We start from the raw sequence: 22483 nt of genomic DNA, 5'->3' as shown, positions 1-22483 counted from the left end.
CTAATACAGCGTTTAGTTCATACCACCTTTTGGCTCCATTCACACATCCGCAGTTCCATTCATTTCTATGGGGCCGCAAATTCCGATCCCGAAAAAAAATAGAACATGTCCTATTCTATAGCAGACAAGAATAGGCATATTCTATTAGTGCCAACGATGTGCGGTCCGCAAAATGCGGAACGCACATTGCCGGTTTTCCGTGTTTTGCGGATCCGCAAAACACACATGGATGTGTGAATGGACCCTTTAGTTGGCTTAGTCTACCTCAGAATTTGGCAGCTATGTTTTGCACACATTGGAGCATCTTAAGCCATGCTCCCTTGTTGGATGATGGGAAAAAAGTATCAAATTCCACCTAAATTCTGCCACTTTTTGGTCACTATATCAGTACCCAGTAACTCTTAGCAATTTATCTTGTGTTTCTTCTATAGAAAACCAGCCAATAAAAATCACCAGGCTTGAGATTTTAAATGGTTAATAAGGCATGTAATATATTTAATAAGAGCACAGTTAGTTCTTTATGATAATTTTGTTTCTGTCTTCTTACAGGCTATCTGAAGCTGTGGCAGCTCCGCAAGCCAAATCTCTCTTCTTATGATGCTATATTTGTAGATGAAGCTCAGGACTGTACGCCTTGTGAGTGGAATGCTGTCACAAGATACGCCAAGAAATCATTTATGGTTCTACACAGCTAATATGATATTCTGACACTTATCTATTGCACCAATCAGAAGTCCATTTTCCTCCTTTAAGGGGGTTGTCTTATCACAGACAATGGGGGCATATCGCTAGGATATGCCCCCATTGTCTTACAGGTGCAGTTTCCAGAGCTTTAACCGCTCTGCACCTTAATAGTATGCTGCAGCTAGTTAACATGAGCCAACATACTTTTACACCAAACTATTTCCACGCCTTCACTTACTGCCAGGATCAGAAATTTATTTTTTTATTTATTTTACACACTTATATAGCACTACTATATTCCTTAGCGTTTTACAGACATTAGCATCACTCTGTCCCCAGTGGAGCTCACAATCTAAGTTCCCTATCAGTATGTCTTTGGAGTGCGAGAGGAAACCCACACAAACACGGGGAGAACATACGAACTCCATGCAGATGTTGTCCTTGGTCGGATTCGAACCTAGGACCCCAGCGCTCAGTTCTGACATTCTAACTACTTAGATGCCATGGCCAATGCTTACTACTGCATTTAAGTAGTCCCTCTCTCACTCCATTGCCCCCCTGTGATGTAAACACAAGTGTTTTGATGGATTTCTATGGCAGCCCTGGGCCTAACAATGGCCTTTAGGGCTGCCTGGTACAGAAGCCTATTAGGCCCTGCCTGAGAAAGGGCTTGATAGGCTTCCTATCATTTCTACATTGACAGACATAATACACTCAGTCCAAAGGTAAAGCAAGTGCTCCATAGTGTAATAGGTTCAAACAGTGATAAAGGATAAGATAAAATGGTGCTTACTGTAGGAGGTCGTGCAAATGGCAGGCATAACACTAAGGCCCCTTTCACACGGGCGAGTATTCCGCGCGGATGCGATGCGTGAGGTGAACGCATTGCACCCGCACTGAATACCGACCCATTCATTTCTATGGGGCTGTTCACATGAGCGGTGATTTTCACGCATCACTTGTGCGTTGCGTGAAAATCGTAGCATGCTCTATATTCTGCGTTTTTCACGCAACGCAGGCCCCATAGAAGTGAATGGGGTTGCGTGAAAATCGCAAGCAAGTGCGGATGCGGTGCGATTTTCACACATGGTTGCTAGGTGACAGTCTATTCACTGTATTATTTTCCCTTATAGTAGGTGATCAATTGAGGGTTAAAATAAAATAAAAAAATTAACTCGCCTTCTCCTCTTGTTCGCGTAGTTCCCGGTCTCTTCTTTAATGATGAACTACCGGCTAGGACCTGTGGTGACGTCAGATCACATGCTCCAATCACATGGTCCATCACCACGGCGATGGACCATGTGATTGGAGCATGTGATCTGACGTCACCCAAGGTCCTTTAGCCCACAGCTCATCATTAAAGAAGTAAAGAAGAGACCGGGAACTACGAGAACAAGAGGAGAAGGTGAGTTAATTTTTTTTATTTTTTTTTAACCCTCAATTGATCACCTACTAAGCATTCGGTATACAGAATGCTATTATTTACCCTTATAACCATGTTATAAGGGAAAATAATAACATCTACACAACACCTTACCCAAGCCCGAACTTCTGTGAAGAAGTTCAGGTTTGGGTACCAAACATGCGTGATTTTTCTCACGCGAGTGCAAAACGCATTACAATGTTTTGCACTCGCGCGGAAAAATCGCTGGTGTTCCCGCAACGCACCCGCACATTTTCCCGCAACGCCCGTGTGAAAGAGGCCTAAGGCTGGGTTCACACGAGCGGATGCCGTGCGTGGCATCCGCTCCGTGAAAGAGTGCCAAGACCCGATGCAGACTGCAGAGGCACGGAGCATTAACATGACTGATAATGCTCCGTGCCTCTCTGTGACCTCTTTACTACGAAATCACAGTTGTCACTGTGAACCCAGCCTAAGGCCTCTTTCACACGAGCGTGACGGATTAGGTCCGGATGCGTTCAGGGTGCGTTCAGTGAAACTCGCACTATTTTGCGAGCAAGTTCAGTCAGTTTTGTCTGCGATTGCGTTCAGTTGTTCAGTTTTTTCTGCGCGGGTGCAATGCGTTTTGATGCGTTTTTCACGCGCGTGATAAAAAACTGAAGGTTTACAAACAACATCTCTTAGCAACCATCAGTTAAAAACGCATCGCACCCGCACTTGCTTGCGGATGCAATGCGTTTTTTCACTGAAGCCCCATTCACTTCTATGGGGCCAGGGCTGCGTGAAAAACGCAGAATATAGAACATGCTACGATTTTTGCGCAACGCAGAACTGATGCGTGAAAAACAACGCTCATGTACGATACTATGTCCAAATGCTGCATACATTACTGTATGGGAGCATGCACAGAGCCTGGCAGATATTCATGACTGTCGTGTGACTCATTAAAAAATTGCTATTGCTTTTTTTTGTAGCTATTATGGAGGTTGTCCTGTCCCAGAAATGTGGGAAAATATTTGTTGGAGATCCTCACCAGCAGATCTATTCCTTCCGTGGTGCTGTAAATGCTCTTTGTGAGGTGCCCCACACTCACATCTTCTATCTTACACAGGTGAGTATGGTTGTGCACCCCATGCTTAACCTTTGTTGTCAAATAGGGTACGAGTACGTAGACCCGTGTTGCCCAATCAGTGGATTAGGGAGCCACATGTGGCTCTTTAGCTTCCTTTGTCGGGCTCCTCTGTTGAAACTATTCTGCTCCTCTGACACCAAAGATGTTACGTCATTACTAAATCATTGTTGTAAGGCCTCAACAAAGTGAAGGCATATATAGGTAACAGTGAACACTTGGATAAAAGCCATATATTTTTAGGCTTGTTCCATTTTAATATGCAGTGTATTGTATTTGAAAGTGTCTCACGATCTACAAAAGGTTGAGGAGCTCTGTTGTAGACTGCTTTACTCTTCATTTGGAGATCACAGTTCTGGCTCTGTTTTCAGAGTTTCCGATTTGGTGCTGAGATAGCTTACATTGGTGCCACCATACTTGATGCCTGTAAGAAGATACGACGTAAAACTTTAGTCGGAGGAAACCAAGAAGGTGAGAAGTCCAATATTTTATTAGTATGTCCATGATTTGCAACAACATTGCTCCAGTACTTCATGGCTGCAAGCTATGTTATTTCTTTCATCAACAGAATAAGAGCAGTTGTGTTCATGCTCAGTGGCTAAGGCTCCATTCACACCTGCGTGAATCCTCTATAATTAATAAATAGAAACCACTGGACAGATCCATCGACTGAGGTCCACTGTGTTGTCCATCACTTTGATGGGGGGAAAAATATTGCTGCAGGCGTCGCTGTTCTTCCCATCAACTAACAGAATCCCAACAGAGCCTTCAGTGCAGATGTGAACAGTCAGTGTTGTAAATGTGCATCGACATTTTAAATAAAAACCTCCCAAAACACATGGGGGAGATTTATCAAGTCAGTTCTAAAGGCAAACTGGCTTAGTGTCCCATAGCAACCAATCAAAATCCACCTTCCATTTTTCAAATCTCCTTTGGAAAATAAAAGGTGGAATCTGATTGGTTGCTATGGGACACTAAGCCAGTTTTCCTTTACACCAGTTTTGTTAAACCTCCCTCATAATGATTACACTAGTAGTTTAAAATCTGGCCTATATAGTCCCGTTGGAAATACTTAGTTGTTTTTTTAACCTAGACAAAACTGTCACAGCCACGTGATGTGCAAAAATCTGTGGTAAACTAAAAAGTCTGTGGGGGAAAGGGGGGTGTTTAAAAAAATAAAATAAAATTCAAATCATCTCCTTTCCACCAAAATATAACTAAAAGTGTGTAAACAATAAAAAAAAAATACACATCATTGGGATTGCCACATGCAAAAACGCCCGTACTGTTAAAATATAAAATTATTTATCCCATACGGCAAATGGCAAAATGGGGGAAAAAAGTCAAAATGGCCAATTCACAGATTTTTGGTCACTTCACCTCCCACAAAAAACTAAATAAAAAGTGATCAAAAAGTCACACACCCCAAAATGGTATCAATAAAAAGTACAGATCACCCGGCAAAAAAATGAGCCCCCACATGGCTCTGAACACATAACTACAAAAACGTTATAGGGGTCAGAATATGGCAATTTTTTTTTTCAGTATAGAAACGCAAGAAAGACTATACATATGTGGTATCGCTGTAATCATACTGACCTGGAGAATGAAAGTAACGAGTCAGTTTTACTTTATAGGGAACGCTGTTAAAACAACACCTATAAAACTGTTGCAGAATTGCAATTTCACCCCATTTGACATTTTTTCCCATCTCCCCACTACATCATATCCAAATTGTGGAATTAGAAAGTGCAACTTGTCTGGTAAACAAGCCCTCATACGGTTATGTGAACAGAAATATAAAGTTATGGGCTTGGAAAGCCAGGGAGTGAAAAACGAAAATGCAAATAAACCAAAAACCCAAGGGCTGAAAGGATTCGGGCTCTGTGCCTGATCCATCACATGGTGGACTTCAGCAACGCCTGATGGACCCTGTTGATTTAAAGGGAATCGGTCAGCACTTCTGACCATGCTAAACTGCTGCAGCACCAGGTGTGGGCTGACGAGGGCAGTACAAATATATCTTTCTCGCTCATATCATTGGGGGACACAGGACCGTGGGTATAGCTTGCTGCTGCCACTAGGAGGCGACACTAGGCTGAAAGCTGTTAGCTCCTCCCCTGCAGGCTATACCCCCTCCAGCCTGGAGAGAGCATATCAGTTTTTAGCTTAGTGTCGTAGGAGGCAGACCTCCCTTTGCAGGGTGGCGTTTTTATTTTTTCTTCTGATTTTATTATTTTTATCTTTAATTCACAGACTACTGGAAGGGGGCACAGGGTCGCCTGCGTCCCTGTATCCCCGGGAGGCTGGCCGGTGTATCTAAGTCACCGCCTTGCCTCCCCCAAGAAGGCAAAGTGGACCAGGGCAGCCTCGCTCCCCTGCTTCCCCCCAGCAAGAGGGCCACCCTCTCTTCAGCCCTTCTCTGCCCGGACCCCTGTCGCATGGTGCCAGCGGTCATAGGGTGGCCCTGCTGGTGTTGCATCATAGGGTGAAGAACACAGATGAAGACAGGTAAGTAATCTGCTTCATCCCCCTAGCTGCAGGAGAACTCCTCCATCTTCCACCCCCCACCCCCCCACCCCCCCACCCCTCAGCCCGATCTCTGGCCTCACTGCTCTCGCCGCACGGCCGCTCTGCGGCATATCGGGTCTATTTATTAGAGGCGGCGGCATAGCACACATTACCTTTTAGCCGCAGCGGTTCCAGTACCGCTGTGGTCAGGGCCGGACATGGGGATCATAGGCGTTCCGTTCTGACCTCACTTCAGCATAGGCTGCCGTTCCCGGGCTGGAAGGGGGCGTGGCTTGCCGTTCCCGGGCTGGAAGGGGGCGTGGCTTGCCGGGCCCGGACTGGAAGGGGCGTGGCTTGCCGGGCTTGGGCTGGAAGGGGGCGTGGCTTGCCGGTCCGGGCTGAAAGGGGGCGTGGCTTATTCTCCCACCCTGATTCAGCTTCCTGATTCTTCCTCTGCACTGCGTGGGTAGGATACAGGACCTGGGACCTCCATACTGGTAGGCAATCGATACCCCCATCCAGCAGGAGATTTGACCATGTCTGACCCCGCCACTGACCCCCACCAGGCACCCTGTAGGACCACTTACTATGCCTGCTCCTTATGTTCGGAGAAATTCCCTCGTGGTCAGTCACTATCACTGTGCTCTGCATGTCAGAAACCTGCACAGAGCCATCCCCCTAGGGCACAACAGCCCACAGAAGCCCTGGAGCGGCCTGTCCAGGGGGAACCAGACTGGGCAAGGTCCCTGTCACGGGCAGTGGAAGACCTCTCAAAAATCTCCCATTCCACCCTTTCATTGCTGGGTCGTTTGGTAGAGAAATCACCACCGGCGCAACCCGCACAGTCGCATAGCGCACAAACCAGAGGTAGACTTCCTAGTAAGCGCCCCAGAGCAGGCACCCATTCCTCCTCTGACGCCTCAGCATCCCCCCCTGCTCCTGGATCCCATTCACAGGCGTCCTCCCTTTTAGGCGACGCACTGTCAGAAGGAGAGCTTGGGGATTCGGATGCAGATATGGATCCGGAGCACTCTTCTCAGATTGCATCCATGGTGGATAGCCTGATATCGGCAATAAGGGACACCTTCCAGGTTCAGGAGGACCTTCCCTCCACTAGCCAACAAGGGGTGTCATTTCTGCGTACAAAGCAGAACTCCAAATCGTTCCCATTACACGACGATTTTTCTATCGTTGTCACGAAGGCTTGGGACCAGCCAGGTTTGCGTTTCATTATTCCGAAACGCCTAGACCTACTCTACCCTTTTCCACGCGAGTCCGTGGACAAATGGTCCTCCCCACCGAAGGTGGACCCACCGGTTGCTCACTTGGCAAAATTCACTACCATCCCGGTGGCGGATGGCTCGTCCCTCCAGGATCCAGTGGACCGCCGCATAGAGTCACTCTCTAAGTCGATCTTTACGGCGAGCGGTTCGGCATTGCGACCGATTTTCGCCTCTGCCTGGGTAGCCAAAGCAGTTTCGGAGTGGTCCCTCCATTTGAACCAAGACATAGCGTCCGACCTCCCTCCCGCTGAACTTCAATCGTCAGCGCTCCAAATTTCTCAGGCAGGGAAATATCTCTGTGAAGCGGCTTTGGATGCTGGGACTATGATCGCCCGTTCCTCAGCTCTCGCCACTTCCATCCGCCGGGAGTTGTGGCTCAAGGCCTGGAAAGCCGATTCCTCATCTAAGCGCTCCCTGTTGAGGCTTCCGTTCTCGGGGTCTCGGCTATTTGGGTCCAAATTAGATGAGATTATTTCGGAGGCTACGGGTGGAAAAAGCACCCATCTGCCCCAACCCAGGGCAAAGCGGCCTTTTCAGTCCAGAACTTCATCTTCTCGCTTTCAGTCCTTTCGCCGCTTTTCGGGCACCCGTGCAGCACCCACCTCAGCGGCGGGGCCGCCCAATCAGGATCGGCGGAAAGGACCGTCCTTTAAGCCCCAGCAGGCCTGGCGTCCGCGGCCTCAGCAGCCTCGCACAGACCCAGGTAAGCAGCCTTCAGCATGAAGGTTTGTCCCCACCCTCACAGGTGGGGGGGCGTCTTCTCCTGTTTCAGGAGATTTGGCACGCCCATATTCCGGACGCATGGGCGCTCGAGGTTGTCTCCTCGGGCTACAAAATAGAGTTCAGGTCTCTTCCCCCCAACCGCTTCTTCCTCTCCCAGCCCTCGAGGGATCCCATCCGGGCCGCGGCTCTTTTGCACGCAGTCCAGTCACTTCTCTCACGGGGGGTGATTTCCCCTGTTCCCTTGGAGGAGCGGTTTACGGGTTTTTATTCCAACCTGTTTGTGGTCCCCAAAAAGGAGGGCGATGTGAGGCCAGTGCTGGACCTAAAACTGTTGAACCGTTATCTGCGGGTTCAAAGGTTCAGGATGGAGTCCCTTCGTTCCGTGGTTGCTTCACTGGTGAAAGGGGAGCACATGGTGTCCTTAGACATCCAGGATGCATATCTCCACATCCCCATCACCACAGCCCACCAACGGTTCCTTCGATTTGCCATCCAGGCAGCTCATTACCAGTTCGTCGCTCTGCCGTTCGGTCTGGCGACGGCTCCGCGAGTATTTACAAAAGTTCTTGCCCCTCTTCTGGGGATTCTGCTGTCCAGAGGCATTACTCTTCTCCCGTATCTGGACGACATCTTAATCAAGGCACCTACAGCGGCTCAATGCGAAGAGAGTCTTCAGATTACGATGAGCACCCTCACTCGCTTCGGGTGGATTATCAACCTGAGGAAGTCATGCCTGTCTCCCACCACTCAGATCAAATTCTTGGGCATGACACTGGACTCCGAGGCTGCCGTGGTGCGTCTACCACTGGACAAGAGATCGGACATTCAGAGGACGGTGCGTCTGCTCATTCAGCGCCGCAGGGTGTCAATTCGCAGCTGCATGCGAGTACTGGGCCTGATGGTGGCCTCCTTCGAGGCGATTCCATTCGCCCAGTTCCACACCAGGGATTTTCAGAGGCTCATTTTGTCCTCCTGGGACAAGTCCCGGGATTCTCTGGACCTCAGGATCTCTCTGTCCCACCCAGTGCGCGCGGCTCTGGGCTGGTGGATGGTACCGGACCACATGTCCTCGGGGAAGTCCTTCCTTCCAGTGTCATGGACGGTGGTCACGACCGACGCCAGCCTCAGCGGCTGGGGAGGGGTCTTCGGTACCCGGACAGCCCAAGGCGTTTGGTCTCTGTCGGAGTCCAAACTACCTATCAATATACTGGAGCTCCGGGCCATCTACCTCTCCCTCTGCCATTGCAGGGCCGTCCGGTCAGGATAGAGTCGGACAACGCTACAGCGGTTGCCTATATCAACCACCAAGGGGGGACTTGCAGCGGGACGGTGATGAACGAGGCCGCAAGGATTCTGCAGTGGGCGGAAGCCCATGTTCCGGTGATCTCGGCTATATTCATCCCGGGTGTGGACAATTGGACAGCGGACTTCCTCAGCCGAACGACGGTGGACTCGGGGGAGTGGTCTCTCCATCCGGAGGTGTTCGAGGACCTTTGTCTCCGGTGGGGACGCCCAGAAGTGGATCTGATGGCGTCCAGGCTAAATCACAAACTCCCGTGCTTTCTGTCTCGCGGAAGAGATACGATGGCGTACGACGTGGACGCCCTCGTGGCTCCGTGGGACAACTTTACGTTTCTGTACGTGTTCCCTCCGTTACCGCTCCTACCTCGGATCCTACGCAGAATCAGGATGGAGGGCATTCAGACGCTTCTGATCGCCCCAGACTGGCCTCGTCGAGCTTGGTACTCAGAGCTCATTCTTCTTCTGGGAGACGTGCCGTGGCCCCTTCCACTCAGGCCCGACCTGCTCTCACAGGGCCCAGTCTTCCACCAGGGTTTAAATACGCTACGTTTAACGGCGTGGCTATTGAAACCTTCCTGTTGAAGCAAAGAGGTTTCTCCGATGCAGTTGTTCGCACGATGATTAGGGCTAGGAAGCCCTCCTCCGCCAAGATCTATTATCGGACGTGGAAATCTTTCCTCAAATTCTGTGAGGACAGGGATCTTCCTCCCAGGCAGTTTTCCCTCCCTACGGTGCTGGCTTTCCTTCAGGCGGGTTTAGAGCTGGGACTAGCTCTGAGTTCGCTGAAAGGTCAGATTTCTGCTCTTTCCATTTTTTTCCAGCGTACACTGGCGGTGTTGGGTCCGGTCAAGACTTTCATACAGGGAGTGGCTCACACCGCAGTCCCTTATCGGCCACCGTTGCATTCCTGGGACCTGGTGCTGGTAGCGCTCCAGTCCGAGCCATTTGAACCTCTGCGATCAGTCTCCCTTCGCATGCTTTCATGGAAGGTTGCGTTTCTGGTTGCAATTACCTCCATCCGGCGGGTGTCGGAACTGGCGGCTCTCTCGTCCAAAGAGCCCTTCTTGGTGTTTCATCAAGACAAGGTAGTACTCCGGACAGTGCCGTCCTTCCTGCCGAAGGTGGTGTCGGCGTTTCATGTTAATGAGGACATTGTTCTGCCCTCTTTTTGCCCTGAGCCTTCTCATCCTAGGGAGGTGGCTCTCCACCGTCTGGATGTGGTACGGGCCTTGCGGATCTACCTGGCAGTGGTGGCCCCTTTTAGACGTACGGACTCCCTGTTCGTAATCTCGGAAGGTCCTCGTAAAGGTTTGGCAGCCTCGAAGGTGACGATTGCTCGGTGGATTAGATCGGCCATTGCAGAGGCCTACCGCTCTAAGGGCAAGGTTCCTTCTCCCGGTATCACGGCTCACTCTACCAGGGCAGTCGGGGCTTCTTGGGCTCACCTTCACCACGCTTCGGCGTCTCAATTGTGTAAGGCAGCGACTTGGTCCTCTTTACACACCTTCACGAAATTTTACCGAGTGCATTCTTTCGCCTCGGCGGATGCTGCTCTTGGCCGCAGAGTTTTGCAGGCCGCAGTGTAGTGTCTTACCGGAGGGAGTTGGTTTTGTTCTGGGCCAGTGGTTGTTTCCCGCCCCGGGGACTGCTTTAGGACGTCCCACGGTCCTGTGTCCCCCAATGATATGAGCGAACTCACCTGTAAAATCTCTTTCTCGCTTTATTCATTGGGGGACACAGCACCCACCCATTTTTTCTTTTATTATGAGGCCAGTGGGTCCGAGTTGCCGTTTGGGGCTGGTGTCCGGTTTGGTTTTTTTGTTGGGCAGTGGTCCTTACTGGTTGTGTTTTTGTTTCGGTACTGTTTCTCCTACTGCTGAAGCACAAACTGATATGCTCTCTCCAGGCTGGAGGGGGTATAGCCTGCAGGGGAGGAGCTAACAGCTTTCAGCCTAGTGTCGCCTCCTAGTGGCAGCAGCAAGCTATACCCACGGTCCTGTGTCCCCCAATGAATAAAGCGAAAAAAGAGATTTTACAGGTGAGTTCACAAAAATCTCGTTTTTGTAGAACATTTATTATCAGGAGTAGTGCCGTGGAGGCAGAGCTTCACTCTGAAGATAACTCTGCTCTCTGTATTAAACTTCTTCAAGACCCCTTCTCCTGTGAGTGACAGCAGTAGTGGCCTCCCCCTTGAATGCTGCAGCTGTCGCTCAGAGCGGAGGGTAGAGGCTCGGAAGCAGCTCAGTGCAGAGAGTAGAGAGCAATTCACAGTGAAGCTCTGCCTCCTGAGCACATACAGGAGCAAAACCTTGGCAGAATAAAAGTTCATATTCACACTACTCCAGATAATAAAATTTCCTCAAATGGAATGTTTGTCCTGCTCCCCCATCGACCCTTCCTAGTGCTATCAGCAGTTTAGTATGGTCAGGACTGCTGACAGACTCCCTAAATGGGATCCTTCTGGTCTCAGTTGTGGTGTCCATATGTTGACAGGTATAATGGTGCTTCAAGCTACGCCATTCTTCCCTTTATATATAACAGAATCTGCTCTAAATACTGTATGTGGACATAATATATTCATATAATTATACAGTATTATTATATTATGTAAAAACTCTAAACAAGCTCTCATTTTTTGCATTGCAGGTACTGTTCGTGAGCACTTCCAAACTAAGGTTGCTATTCTATCTCGAACCAATGCATGTGTGTTTGACCAGGCTGTCAGTGTTACAGATAAAGAAAATCCCTCATTGATCCACATTATAGGGGTAAACAGTGATGTCTCCTTCCATATTCATTTTAAAGGGTGTTTTTTCTGGCTGTAGTGTCCAGGGCATAGCTTTAAGGAGAACAATAAGACGTTTATATTTTACTTGCCTGTTTCAGGGACCAGAAAACTTTGGACTGAGCAAAATCCATGATATTTGGGTGTTACTTCAACCAGAATCTGAGAGACAGAAAAGTAAGTCTTCTTTTGTATTTTTTTCATGCTATTAGGTGAGGATTTAAGACCTTGAAATACAGTTTGAAAGTTCGTAAACCCTTCCAATTTTTTTTATATTGATGCATAAATTAGGCCTAAAACTACATCTGATTTCCACACAAGTCCTAAAAGTAGATAAAGATAACCAAATCAAACAAACGAGTCAGAATATTAGACCTGGTCATTTTTTTATCGAGGAACATTATCCAATATCACATGTCTGTGAGTAGCAAAAGTTTGTGAACCTTTTCTCTCAGTAACTGGTGTGACCCCCCCCCCCCCCCCCCCCGGCCATTTTAGCCAGTTGGCCATTTTAGCCAGTTCCTCCTTTCAAAATAGCTTCATCTCTGTTATGTTGGTGGGTCTCCTGCCATGAACTGCTTGTTTCAGGTCTTTTCACAACATTTCTATTGGATTAAGGTCAGGACATGGCCTTTCAAAAGCTTTAACTTTATTCCTCTTTAACTGACTTGGGGTCCATTCAGACGTCCATAGTGTTTTGCGGTCTTAGAATAGGACATGCTCTATTTTTTTCCGGAGCCGCGGACCGGAAGTTCGGGGCCGCGGACAGCACACTGTGTGCTTTTTCGCATCTTTTCCGGCCCCATGGAAAATGAATGGGTCCGCACCTTTTACACATAATTGCGTAAGGCATCCGGACCCATTCAGCAGACGTCTGAATGGACCCTTATGGTCGTTGTCTTGCAGCAGATGATGTGTTCTCTTGAAATTCAGCTCACAGACAGATCTAAACCATGATACCCAAGTTCCACATCAAAAATCCAAAGGAGCCGCACATATGAAAATCTCTTCCATATTAAATATTGAACACCATAAATACAAAATTGCACAGTCCAAGGATATATAAAAAAAAACATCTCACCAAAAACAATGAATCCAGTAATTTAAGTCCAGAAATGTCTTGTATTCATCCATGGCAGCAGTAGCTTGGGCAAACGTTCAATAAAGGGGGTAAATATAGCACACACAAACTGAAACCTTTCAAGAGCCTTTGTTCGTGGCATGATACAAATCCACAAGTGTGTTGTGAAGATGATCGATCCCTGTTCATCATATAGAACTGGTTGCCCCACTCGCACCTAATTGTCATCCCATTGACTGAAAACACCAAACTCTAATTTCAGCTTCAAATGATCTGCTAACCCTGAAGCCTCATTCACACATCAGTGTTTTGGTCAGTGATTTCCATCAGTGGTTTTTGAGTAGGGACGAGCGAACTTATGTTTTCAAGTTTGGCGTACAAGGTTCGGGTTATCTAAGAATTCCATTATGGATTCCGCTACCACGGACCACAAGTTATGGGGTCAGGAAGTATTGATCTAGCCTAGCACTGAGATCAGTTCACTTATGCATTTGCTTGCTTATGACATCAAGTTCAGAAAATATATCCGACAGAGTTAGCAATGAGTTGTGAGTTACAAATTGCTGTAATATAGTCCTGAAAACCTTTGCAGGTTGTGTATGCCATATTAAACAACCAGTTGTGACACTCTCTTGCGGTTATAAAATGATGCTGTATGTTTGCCACCTTTTATGCATCTTTAACCATTTGAATCAAGTCAAAAAGGCAGACAAAAGAATAGAGGTGGCTATCACACAGCTCCATTATTTTAATCCAAGATTTATGGTATCTGGTCAGATCACGAAGAGCTCACTTTTTTGAAAGCTTCACACTTTTGACCCTTTGCGTCAGATAAAAAATTTGGAAAGACAAACAATAAGATTTTTTTTTACATATTTTGTCTACAGTTATTAAATTATTCTTGTCATGAAATAATATCACTCTGTTTACTTTGTCTTTTTGTAATACAGTATGGAGCCTTTAGGACATGGGACTTGAATGTGATAGAAACAAGAGCGCTCCTTATGCTAGTAGTCAGGTTTTTGAGCATCTTAGAGACATTTATATGAATGTTGTAAAGCACACATATTGTCACAGAAATCACACATAAATAACTATTTTTACATATTATCTAACCTCTTCCAGTGTGTTGATAAACCTATTATGATAGTTGGTGATGAGCAAAGTTTTGAAAAAATTCAATTCAGCAGCTTCCCGAGTTCATCAAGAAATTCGATTCATTATGAATTACTTTGTCACAAATTGCTTTTCATTGTATGGAGCGAGCGCAATGAAGCAGAATGGCGATCGCGCCACCCCCTGTCACTTATCCCCTCAGATGCCATGTTCAACGCTGATCGCAGCGTCTGAGACTCAGATTTAGGTGCTCAGGGAGTTAATCTGCAGTTAAAACAAAAAAACATTATACTCACCTCATCCACTTGCGGAGAAAACCCACCAAAGGACCTGCGGCAACAGTGATGACGTGATCACGCTGGCCGCGCACGGCGACATCCTCACTGATGACGTCTCCGTACACAGCACGCGTGATCACGTGGTGACGTCTTCACTTTCACCGCAGGTCCTTTGGCGGGTTTTCTTCAATCAAGATGGAGCGAGTGGCCTCTCTGCGATCAAGTGAATGAGGTGAGTATAACTTTTTTTTTTTTTTTTTTTTTTTATCGATTTGTTACCACGAAGCACAAAGAAATTTGGCTTCGCAGGGAATCGAATTGTTCCTAAACTTTAGATGAAATTCCGCTTCGTGTTCTTCGATTCGCTCAACACTAATCATAGTTCTGAAATTACATGTTGGAGTGAGATGACATGCAGCAATGATTCCATGGTTTTAGTATCTTGGCTATAAAATTATATTTTGATTTCTTATACCACTACACTTTAAATGGAGCAGTGGTTCTAGCGGTGTTCAAAAAGAGTTAGTACCAGCACCAAGGCTGCAGGGAACAGTTGGTCCCTGGGGGTGCCAGGTATCGGACCCCCACTGGGTTATCCTCAGGATATCTCATCAATATCATTAACCTGGAAAACCCCTTTTAAAGTGGCAGTAGTGAAGTTTTTTCTCTCAAATATATTCTTGGTCTCTTAGGTTCTCTATAGTGACAATATCAGCCTTGAGACCACCTATGTAGATTTCAGGAAACTGGTCTAATTATTGTTACATGCTTTGTCATTTGTTTACCTTAGAGGATTTACTCCTCATACATGTCGAAATTGTCATTTTCATGAAGCATTCTTTCGATTTATGCTATTACGTATCTTATATCTCAATAAAAAAGATATTGAACCCTAAAGTGGCAGTAGTGTAATATTTGGAAGCAGCATATATTTTTAAGGTGGTGTTTTTGCAGAATGCACATGATTTTATGCACTCATTATTTTTTCCTCATCTTGTTAATAGGAAGATTATATATTAAAGACCGATTCATTGCGACCTGGAAAAGGAAGGGGTTTACAGCATTAAAGCAATATGCAGTAAGCTCTGAAGACAAAGAGTTAGAAGGCAAAATTGCTGTTGTTGAAAAATACAATCACCGAATACCTGAGTTGGTGAATAAAATAGAAGGGTGTCATATAGATGACACATCACGTGCAGGTATGGGGCCTTTGACACTAGAATTAGTTTGCTAAAATGCAGTAAATGATATGCAATAGAATCCAGACCCTTTTTTGTACTGTGGCCTCTGATCCCTGACTGATAAGATTGTAAATCCACTTCACATTAGCGTTAGCAGGGTCCGGCGGGCTGTTCCTAGTCCATGTGTGATGCCAGGCAGCTGGACAAAAACTGTAGACGTGACCTAACAACCACTTTACGTCAAATTGATGGATTAATCAAGTGCATAGTGATGTGTTTCACATAAATACTAATCTAAAATACTTTTTCAGATTATATTTTAGGAACTGTCCATAAAGCTAAAGGAATGGAGTTTGATAATGTGCAGGTTACAGATGACTTTGCCAAAATCCCCTCTGCCAGGCACAACTTGGAAAGGCTTCAGATTCCATTTGGTGAGTAACAATCTCTCCGCTCGACCTACTGAAGGCCGAGATCCTTGTCACCCATTACCTGCTCCTCACTTTACTTGGTACCTGGAATGCGTAATCGGAATTACTAATAGTCCTTACACTCCTGAACTTTGTCTTGCATTTTCTTACAAGTAAAAGATGCTAAAATAACTGCAGAGGTTGTTTTGGCCACCTGCAGTTTTGTGGCTTTTTTTTTTTTGCAAACATTTATCAAAACTGGTGTAAAAGAAAACCTAGCAACCAATCGGATCCCACCTTTTATTTTTTAGAGCTCCTTTGGAAAATGAAAGGTGGAATCTGGTTGCTATGGGCAACTCAGCCAGTTTTCCTTTACACCAGTTTGATAAATCTCCCCCAGTGTGTCTTGCCACTAGCGTTTTCCTCACGCCATTTTTCTCTATAGCGAAGGTGATGTCAAAATGCCTGAAAAAATGCCCAGAGCTCCAGCATGCTTTGTTTTTTAAAAGAAGCCAGAAAGAAAAAAAATTCCACCTGATAAACAAAAATGCCAGGAGCAAAATAAAATACAAAAACGCTAGTGTGTCCTGAGTTTCACATTTCCCACAGACCTTCAGTCAACATCTGGAGCTGGCATTTTTCCTGCAAAAAGATGTAAAGAGACAGAAAAAGAGCTATATCAAAGATAGTCACACATCCAGAAAATATGTAAGTTAAGAAATATGAATTTACTGATGCTACAGATTAACCCATACCTGGAACAGCCAGTCAGTTCCACTCATCTTGTTACGAGTCCAGTCCTACTTGTTACGAGTCCTAAGGAGTCACAAAGTGCATACATAAAAATACATCAATGTGACAACAAGTCCACAAATGATCATTACCACATAACATTATAAGAAGTGGGTGATAGCGAGATCCCTACGCATATCCCCACTTGAGGCGGCAAAGGTAGTAACTGCTCCTGTCTAAATACATATCAACATACGGTACCCTTCAACCAATAATACAAGTACACAAATGATGGCATATATTAGATTCACCTGCCGTGGTTCATTGGGGCTCATCCTCCAGATTGTGGCGACGTTCCCAATACCCTAAAAAATATATCTAAAGTGAAAAAAGTGATGTAACAAGCGCATGCACACCCGACTGTATTAAGTTGCAGAAAGAGCCCAAAGTGAAAGTGTCTTGAGCGCAAGCGTCAGCTGAAACGCAAATATAGTTCACCCAACAATATTCAAATTCAACAATACTATACACAAAATGGCGTACACATAAGATGATAAAGCTAGCGCTTACATACTGGACACCCAACTCCTTGCAAATTTTTATTGATCAAGCACCGAATACAAACATGATATTAAACTGTCAACTGCACAAGCGACAAATAAAACACAAGCCTTGTATATCCAGCGCAAGCACAGGTACCAGTATATCAAAATAAAAGATAAATATACCCGGTGTTATCAGAGTATAATAAGTGCGTATAACAAAACCAATAATACAGTAGATTTTTTACTAACATATCAGGATGATTTGTATCTTTCAGTTTCACACTGAGCCGTCGTTTTGGTGTTCTGAGGGCTCGATGTATGCACTTATCTCTGAACTCCTTATAGCTTATAAACACTCATTTAAGCCATAGTCATCCGTTAAGATAAGAATTTAGTTATAATGAGTGTTTATATAAGGGCTATACATACAGCCGTCAGAATAGCAACATTGCAGATAGGCTGAAACGTACCCCTGTAACACTCAGTTCACACCTGAGCGTTTTACAGCGCGTTCCTACGCGCTGTAAAACGCACAACAAGGAGAAACCAATGCTTCCCTATGGGAATGGTTCTCACCTGGGCGTTTTACAGCGCGTACGATCACGCTGTAAAACGCCCGACGCTCAAACAAGTACTTGAGCGTTTTTTTGGGCGTTTGTCGCGCGTTCCCATACATAGACTTTCGGGAACGCGCGACAATGTGTGTTCGCTTGTCTCTGTATGCGCGCTTGTAAACGCCCGTACAATCGCGCATACAGAGCGCTCCTTTCAGAACGCTCAGGTGTGAACCCGGGGTTAAGACAAAAACTGTTGAACATTTTTAATAAGGAACATGAAATGCAATCCTAAAAAAATTGCCCCCGAAGGTGTTCATAGCCTTTAATTTGTAATGCCCTACTAATTACATAGTATTCTTTCATTGGAGAACCTCTTTAATGTACCGTAAGCGGATCCTTCTAACAAGAAAGGCTTTTCTAAAGAGGACGACTCCTGTAATGTTGAAGATCTTTCTGGGTTGCCTTTCTCAACTCCCTCACAGTGTACATTTATAATTGTTTGCACACAGCAGGGGAAAGACCACAAAGCAGAGCCACGCACAAAATATTCGCGCATCCAAAATGACAAAAACGTAAGCAATGAAAGATCTGTATTCAGAAAATCCATGGTTTGTTACACAATCATTAGCAATTCCTGGTTGCAAAACCCTAGCCCACTTATATTAAGAGACCCAGGGCCAACATGTAACCATGATAAATGCAGAAAATAAATGTGACATCAAATCCATGAAAGAGCAGTATGTATACCATATCCATAAAGTGAATGGTCCCGTATTCAAGGTAGTGCACCAAACCCTTCGTCATGCATATGGTAGGAACCACCAGCTTCCTCCCTTGTCTTGACATTTTGGATGTCTAGCTATTCTATATCTGGCTTTGCTTTGTGGTCTTTCCATGTCGTGTGCATTCATGATACTTTAGCTGCTAGTCTTGCACTCCTTGTCATTCAATGTGACCAACCACCATAATTTTTTTTTTTATTAGAAATTTTTATTGGATTTTCAAGACAAAAAAAGGAGAAAAGAGTACAAAGCAAATGAGTGGCCAGCCATTCTAGTGTGCAGGCTTTGTATTTATAGATGCTAACTTCTATCCTTTGGTCCCAGGCAATGATACTATACATTACTGAATAAATAGAATAGTTCATAGCTCTTGTATTTCTAAATATCATAAGTCATCGTATCCTTTCCTGTGCTCCTTTCTTCCAGCGGTGTTAGCTAAAGATGAATGGAATTTGCTTTACGTGGCAGTAACCCGTGCCAGAAAACACCTCACAATAACAAAGTCTGTAGAAAATATTATGACCCTAGCCGGTGTAAGTACGATTTTAGCGAATCCGTTTGTTTATGGTCACTAAGTTTTCACACAACTCGCTTCAAAATTAATACTTTAGGGTGAATATAAGAAATTTTGTAATATATCTTATCAGAGAAAAATGCCTGTTTCTCCCTCTAGTAGCTCACTCCTCTCCCCTGTCTTTAGCCAGCTGACAAGTTTGCATACTTCTTGGAGGAGGGAAGTGTAGTTGAAGCTGGTAAGTGTAGAGGATTTATTAGAATTTATAGGATCACTATATTGACTTGTTCTATTGATTTGTGCAAAGTTGTGTGAAAAGTTAGTAACCGTTTAAGGATCTGGAAGACAATGCAGTAGCTTTTTCTATGTACAGATTGTTTTTTAAATCTAGTTATTGATGATTTTACGTAAATAATTATTTTGGTCAATGACCACAGCATTTTCCATTGACCACTTCCAGACATCTGTTGTACAGCAGTAAAAATGTATGTCAGACCTAATTAAGATCTCTACTTAAGATAGGTGATAAATCTATGATCGCTGGGGGTTCAGACTGCTAGCTTTCCCACCACCTATGAGCAAAAGGGTCCCAGAGCCCCTGTGTGAATACTGTAGTGCAGTGGTGTCCATGATTGACCACTGCTCCGTTCACTCCTATGGGACTGACTGAGATGAAGCCAAGAACACTACTGGGCAGTCCCAGTGGACCACCACTCCATTCATGCACGGGACTCTGAGACCTTTGTTCTCCTAATTGGCGTCCTATCCCCAGCAATTTACACATTTATTAACCATTTTGTGGATAGTTGATAAATGGTTTTCATCGGATAAGCAGTTTAAGCTGATGTAATAAAGATGGATTCCTGCTATGCATTAAACACTTATTCCATTGATTTCAATGAGAAACCTGTAACGTTGCATTTAGTGTCCATTTCTGGAATAACAGGAGTCCTGGCAGGTATCAGCTCATCATAGGGGTACTACTAACATTGTAAGTTGTCCAAATCCCAACAGCCAAACCATCACATAAGCTTGTATTTCCTAGCTATGGAAACTACCGCCCACTGTACCTTCAGTGATAGATGATTTTAATTATTTTGCAGGGAATTGTTTCTATTTATTGGGTGATTATTTTATATACTTTGTCATTGTAGGAATATTCCCTAAAAGCAGAGCTGACAAGTCAGATGTTAAAAGATGGTCCGGTACAGTGTGCTTTGCCGCATTGCAATAATTCAATTCCCGATCAGACTGTCTTGACTTCGAGGAAGCTTCCAATCACATATGTAAGACAATATACCATTTTAAATTACTTGCATTACATTTTTGCTTCCTGCATTTTGCGGTCTGGAATCTTAACTTGGTGGGGCATTTTATTACCCAGTTCACCACTGGGCTGGGGAGGGTTCAAGTGGTCACCTTGTCATATGGTAGATAAATTGCACTTATGTGAGGTTTTTTTTGCCTACTTATAACGCAGTGCTCTCCCAGACCAAGGGACTGGCCTCAGGCTTATTGCTAGTTCTTAATATTCCAACACCTATGGGTGACTTTAGTTAGGCTTTTCTGCCAAAAATCAATTCAGGAGCTAATTGCATGGTCAGTTCAGTTGGTTAGCATGTTTACAGGCTATTGGTTGTAGAGGTATTATTTTTATATGTTTTCCTTTTTATAATACATTTGTCTACAAGCCATACCATTCTCTTGGGTATCAGTAATAGCTGGGGCATATGTCAACATGCTAGGGTATCTCATTTAAAAAAAAGTAGTTTTCCGGAACTTAAAGGGTCACTAACTAACTTTTCATACAACTTTAACCTCTTAAGGACATAGGGCGTACAGGTACGCCCTTGTGCCCTGGTACTTAAGGACACAGGGCGTACATGTACGCCCTGTGTATTTTCGATCACTGCCGTGCGGCTGGCAGTGATCGGAACCCGGTGCCTGCTCAAATCATTGAGCAGGCACCTAGGCTAAATGCGCGGGGGGGGGGGGTCCCGTTCTGACCAGTACTGAGCAGACGGGGAAGGTTCCCATGGCAACAGGACGCCGTCTCAGGCATCCTGCTGTCCATGGTGCTGAACAGATCTGTGCTAAAAGGCATAGATCTGTTCAGACAAAGTGTAAAATACAGTACAGTACAATATATAATGTACTGTACTGTATTATACAGACATCAGACCCACTGGATCTTCAAGAACCAAGTGGGTCTGGGTCAAAAAAAAGTGAATAAAAGTGAAAATAAAGTAAAAATCAAAAAACACATTTATCACTGATTAAAAATGAAAAAAATAAAATTCCCTACACATGTTTGATATCGCCGCGTCCGTAACGACCTGATCTATAAAACGGTCATGTTACTTTACCCGAACGGTGAACGCCATAAAAATAAAAAATAAAAAACTATGATGAAATTGAAATTTCTCGCCCAATTCCTTGGGGGACACAGGAAACCTTGGGTATAGCTCATCTCCATAGGAGGCGTGACACTAAGTGAAAGACTGTTAAGCCCCTCCTCCAGCAGCTATACCCTCAGCCTGGAGCGAGCGACTACCAGTTTTTTGCTTAGTGTCAAGGAGGCAAGACACTCTCTGCACTGCAGAGCTGTCTTTGCTAAAGATTTTATTTTATTTTATTTTTATTTTTTATTTTTTTCCAACAGGGACAACAGAGTCGCAATAGACCTCTCTGTTTTCCCGGGGTTGAGCTGCGCCAGTGCCGGTTATCCGCACTGCTGCCTCCCCCACAGAAGAAAAGGAGGACCAGGGCAGCCCAGCTCCCCTGCATCCCGCCAGCACAAGGGTCGCCCACCTGCAAGCCCCTCTCCAGCTCCCTGCCACTTCGGTGCCAGTGGCTGAAGGGGCGTCCCTACTGGATGGACAGAGGGTGAAAACGTTGAATGGTGAGGTGGCTGTGCAGCCGTTCCTACCCCCTCCCCCCTCCCCCCCCCTGTCAGGGCCTGCTCCTGCTGTCCCCTCTGCCTGACCTTCATGTCGATTACAATTTACAGCTCTTAGCTGTGAGTCTGCGGCTCCTTTGTGTGTGGGGCAAAGCGGAGCGATGCTCGAGGGGAAGAGTTACAGCGCAGTTTACCTCAGGTGCGGCGGCCGTGGGCCGCCTTTTCGTTATCAGCTGCTGGATAGCAGGCGCACTTGTACTGCGGCTGTGTTCAACTGCCGGCTGACATTCTGACAAGCGCACGCTCTTGTCCGGCCACCGGTGTGCGTTCGCCTCCGCTTATATGGAGGTGAACGGGGGACATTATTCTGTGGGTTTTTCGGCGGCATGTAATATTTTGAATTGCGCGCGCGCGCGAAAAGTTTCATCGGTGGGCGGAGCTTCGTTCCGTTTCCACTGTACATGTTAGGCTTCAGTCAAGGGGCGGACGTCTTTCTTCCCGCCCCTCACTAGCCCCGCCTTCTCTTCGTGCCTGCCTGCTCTCAGGACGGATTACCTCAGGGCTCTGAG

The 22483-nt window shown here is 45.7% G+C and overlaps 1 protein-coding gene across 2 annotated transcripts in view; it reads left to right on the top strand.

The window, feature by feature from the left end:
* The window catches only part of FBH1 (F-box DNA helicase 1), a 72173-nt gene that overhangs the window by 35863 nt on the left and 13827 nt on the right, over positions 1–22483 (top strand). For both annotated transcript variants that reach the window (XM_040413356.1, XM_040413351.1), the window contains 9 exons: positions 550–636; positions 3061–3197; positions 3587–3686; positions 11681–11802; positions 11921–11996; positions 15299–15493; positions 15787–15909; positions 18928–19034; positions 20170–20301. In XM_040413356.1, coding sequence (XP_040269290.1) covers positions 550–636; positions 3061–3197; positions 3587–3686; positions 11681–11802; positions 11921–11996; positions 15299–15493; positions 15787–15909; positions 18928–19034; positions 20170–20301 — 1079 coding nt within the window. The remainder of the gene's footprint in view (positions 1–549; positions 637–3060; positions 3198–3586; positions 3687–11680; positions 11803–11920; positions 11997–15298; positions 15494–15786; positions 15910–18927; positions 19035–20169; positions 20302–22483) is intronic.

The sequence above is a fragment of the Bufo bufo genome, chromosome 1 (assembly GCF_905171765.1).
Source record: "Bufo bufo chromosome 1, aBufBuf1.1, whole genome shotgun sequence".
Lineage (NCBI taxonomy): Eukaryota > Metazoa > Chordata > Amphibia > Anura > Bufonidae > Bufo > Bufo bufo.
This window is presented reverse-complemented; position numbering and strand designations above follow the sequence as displayed.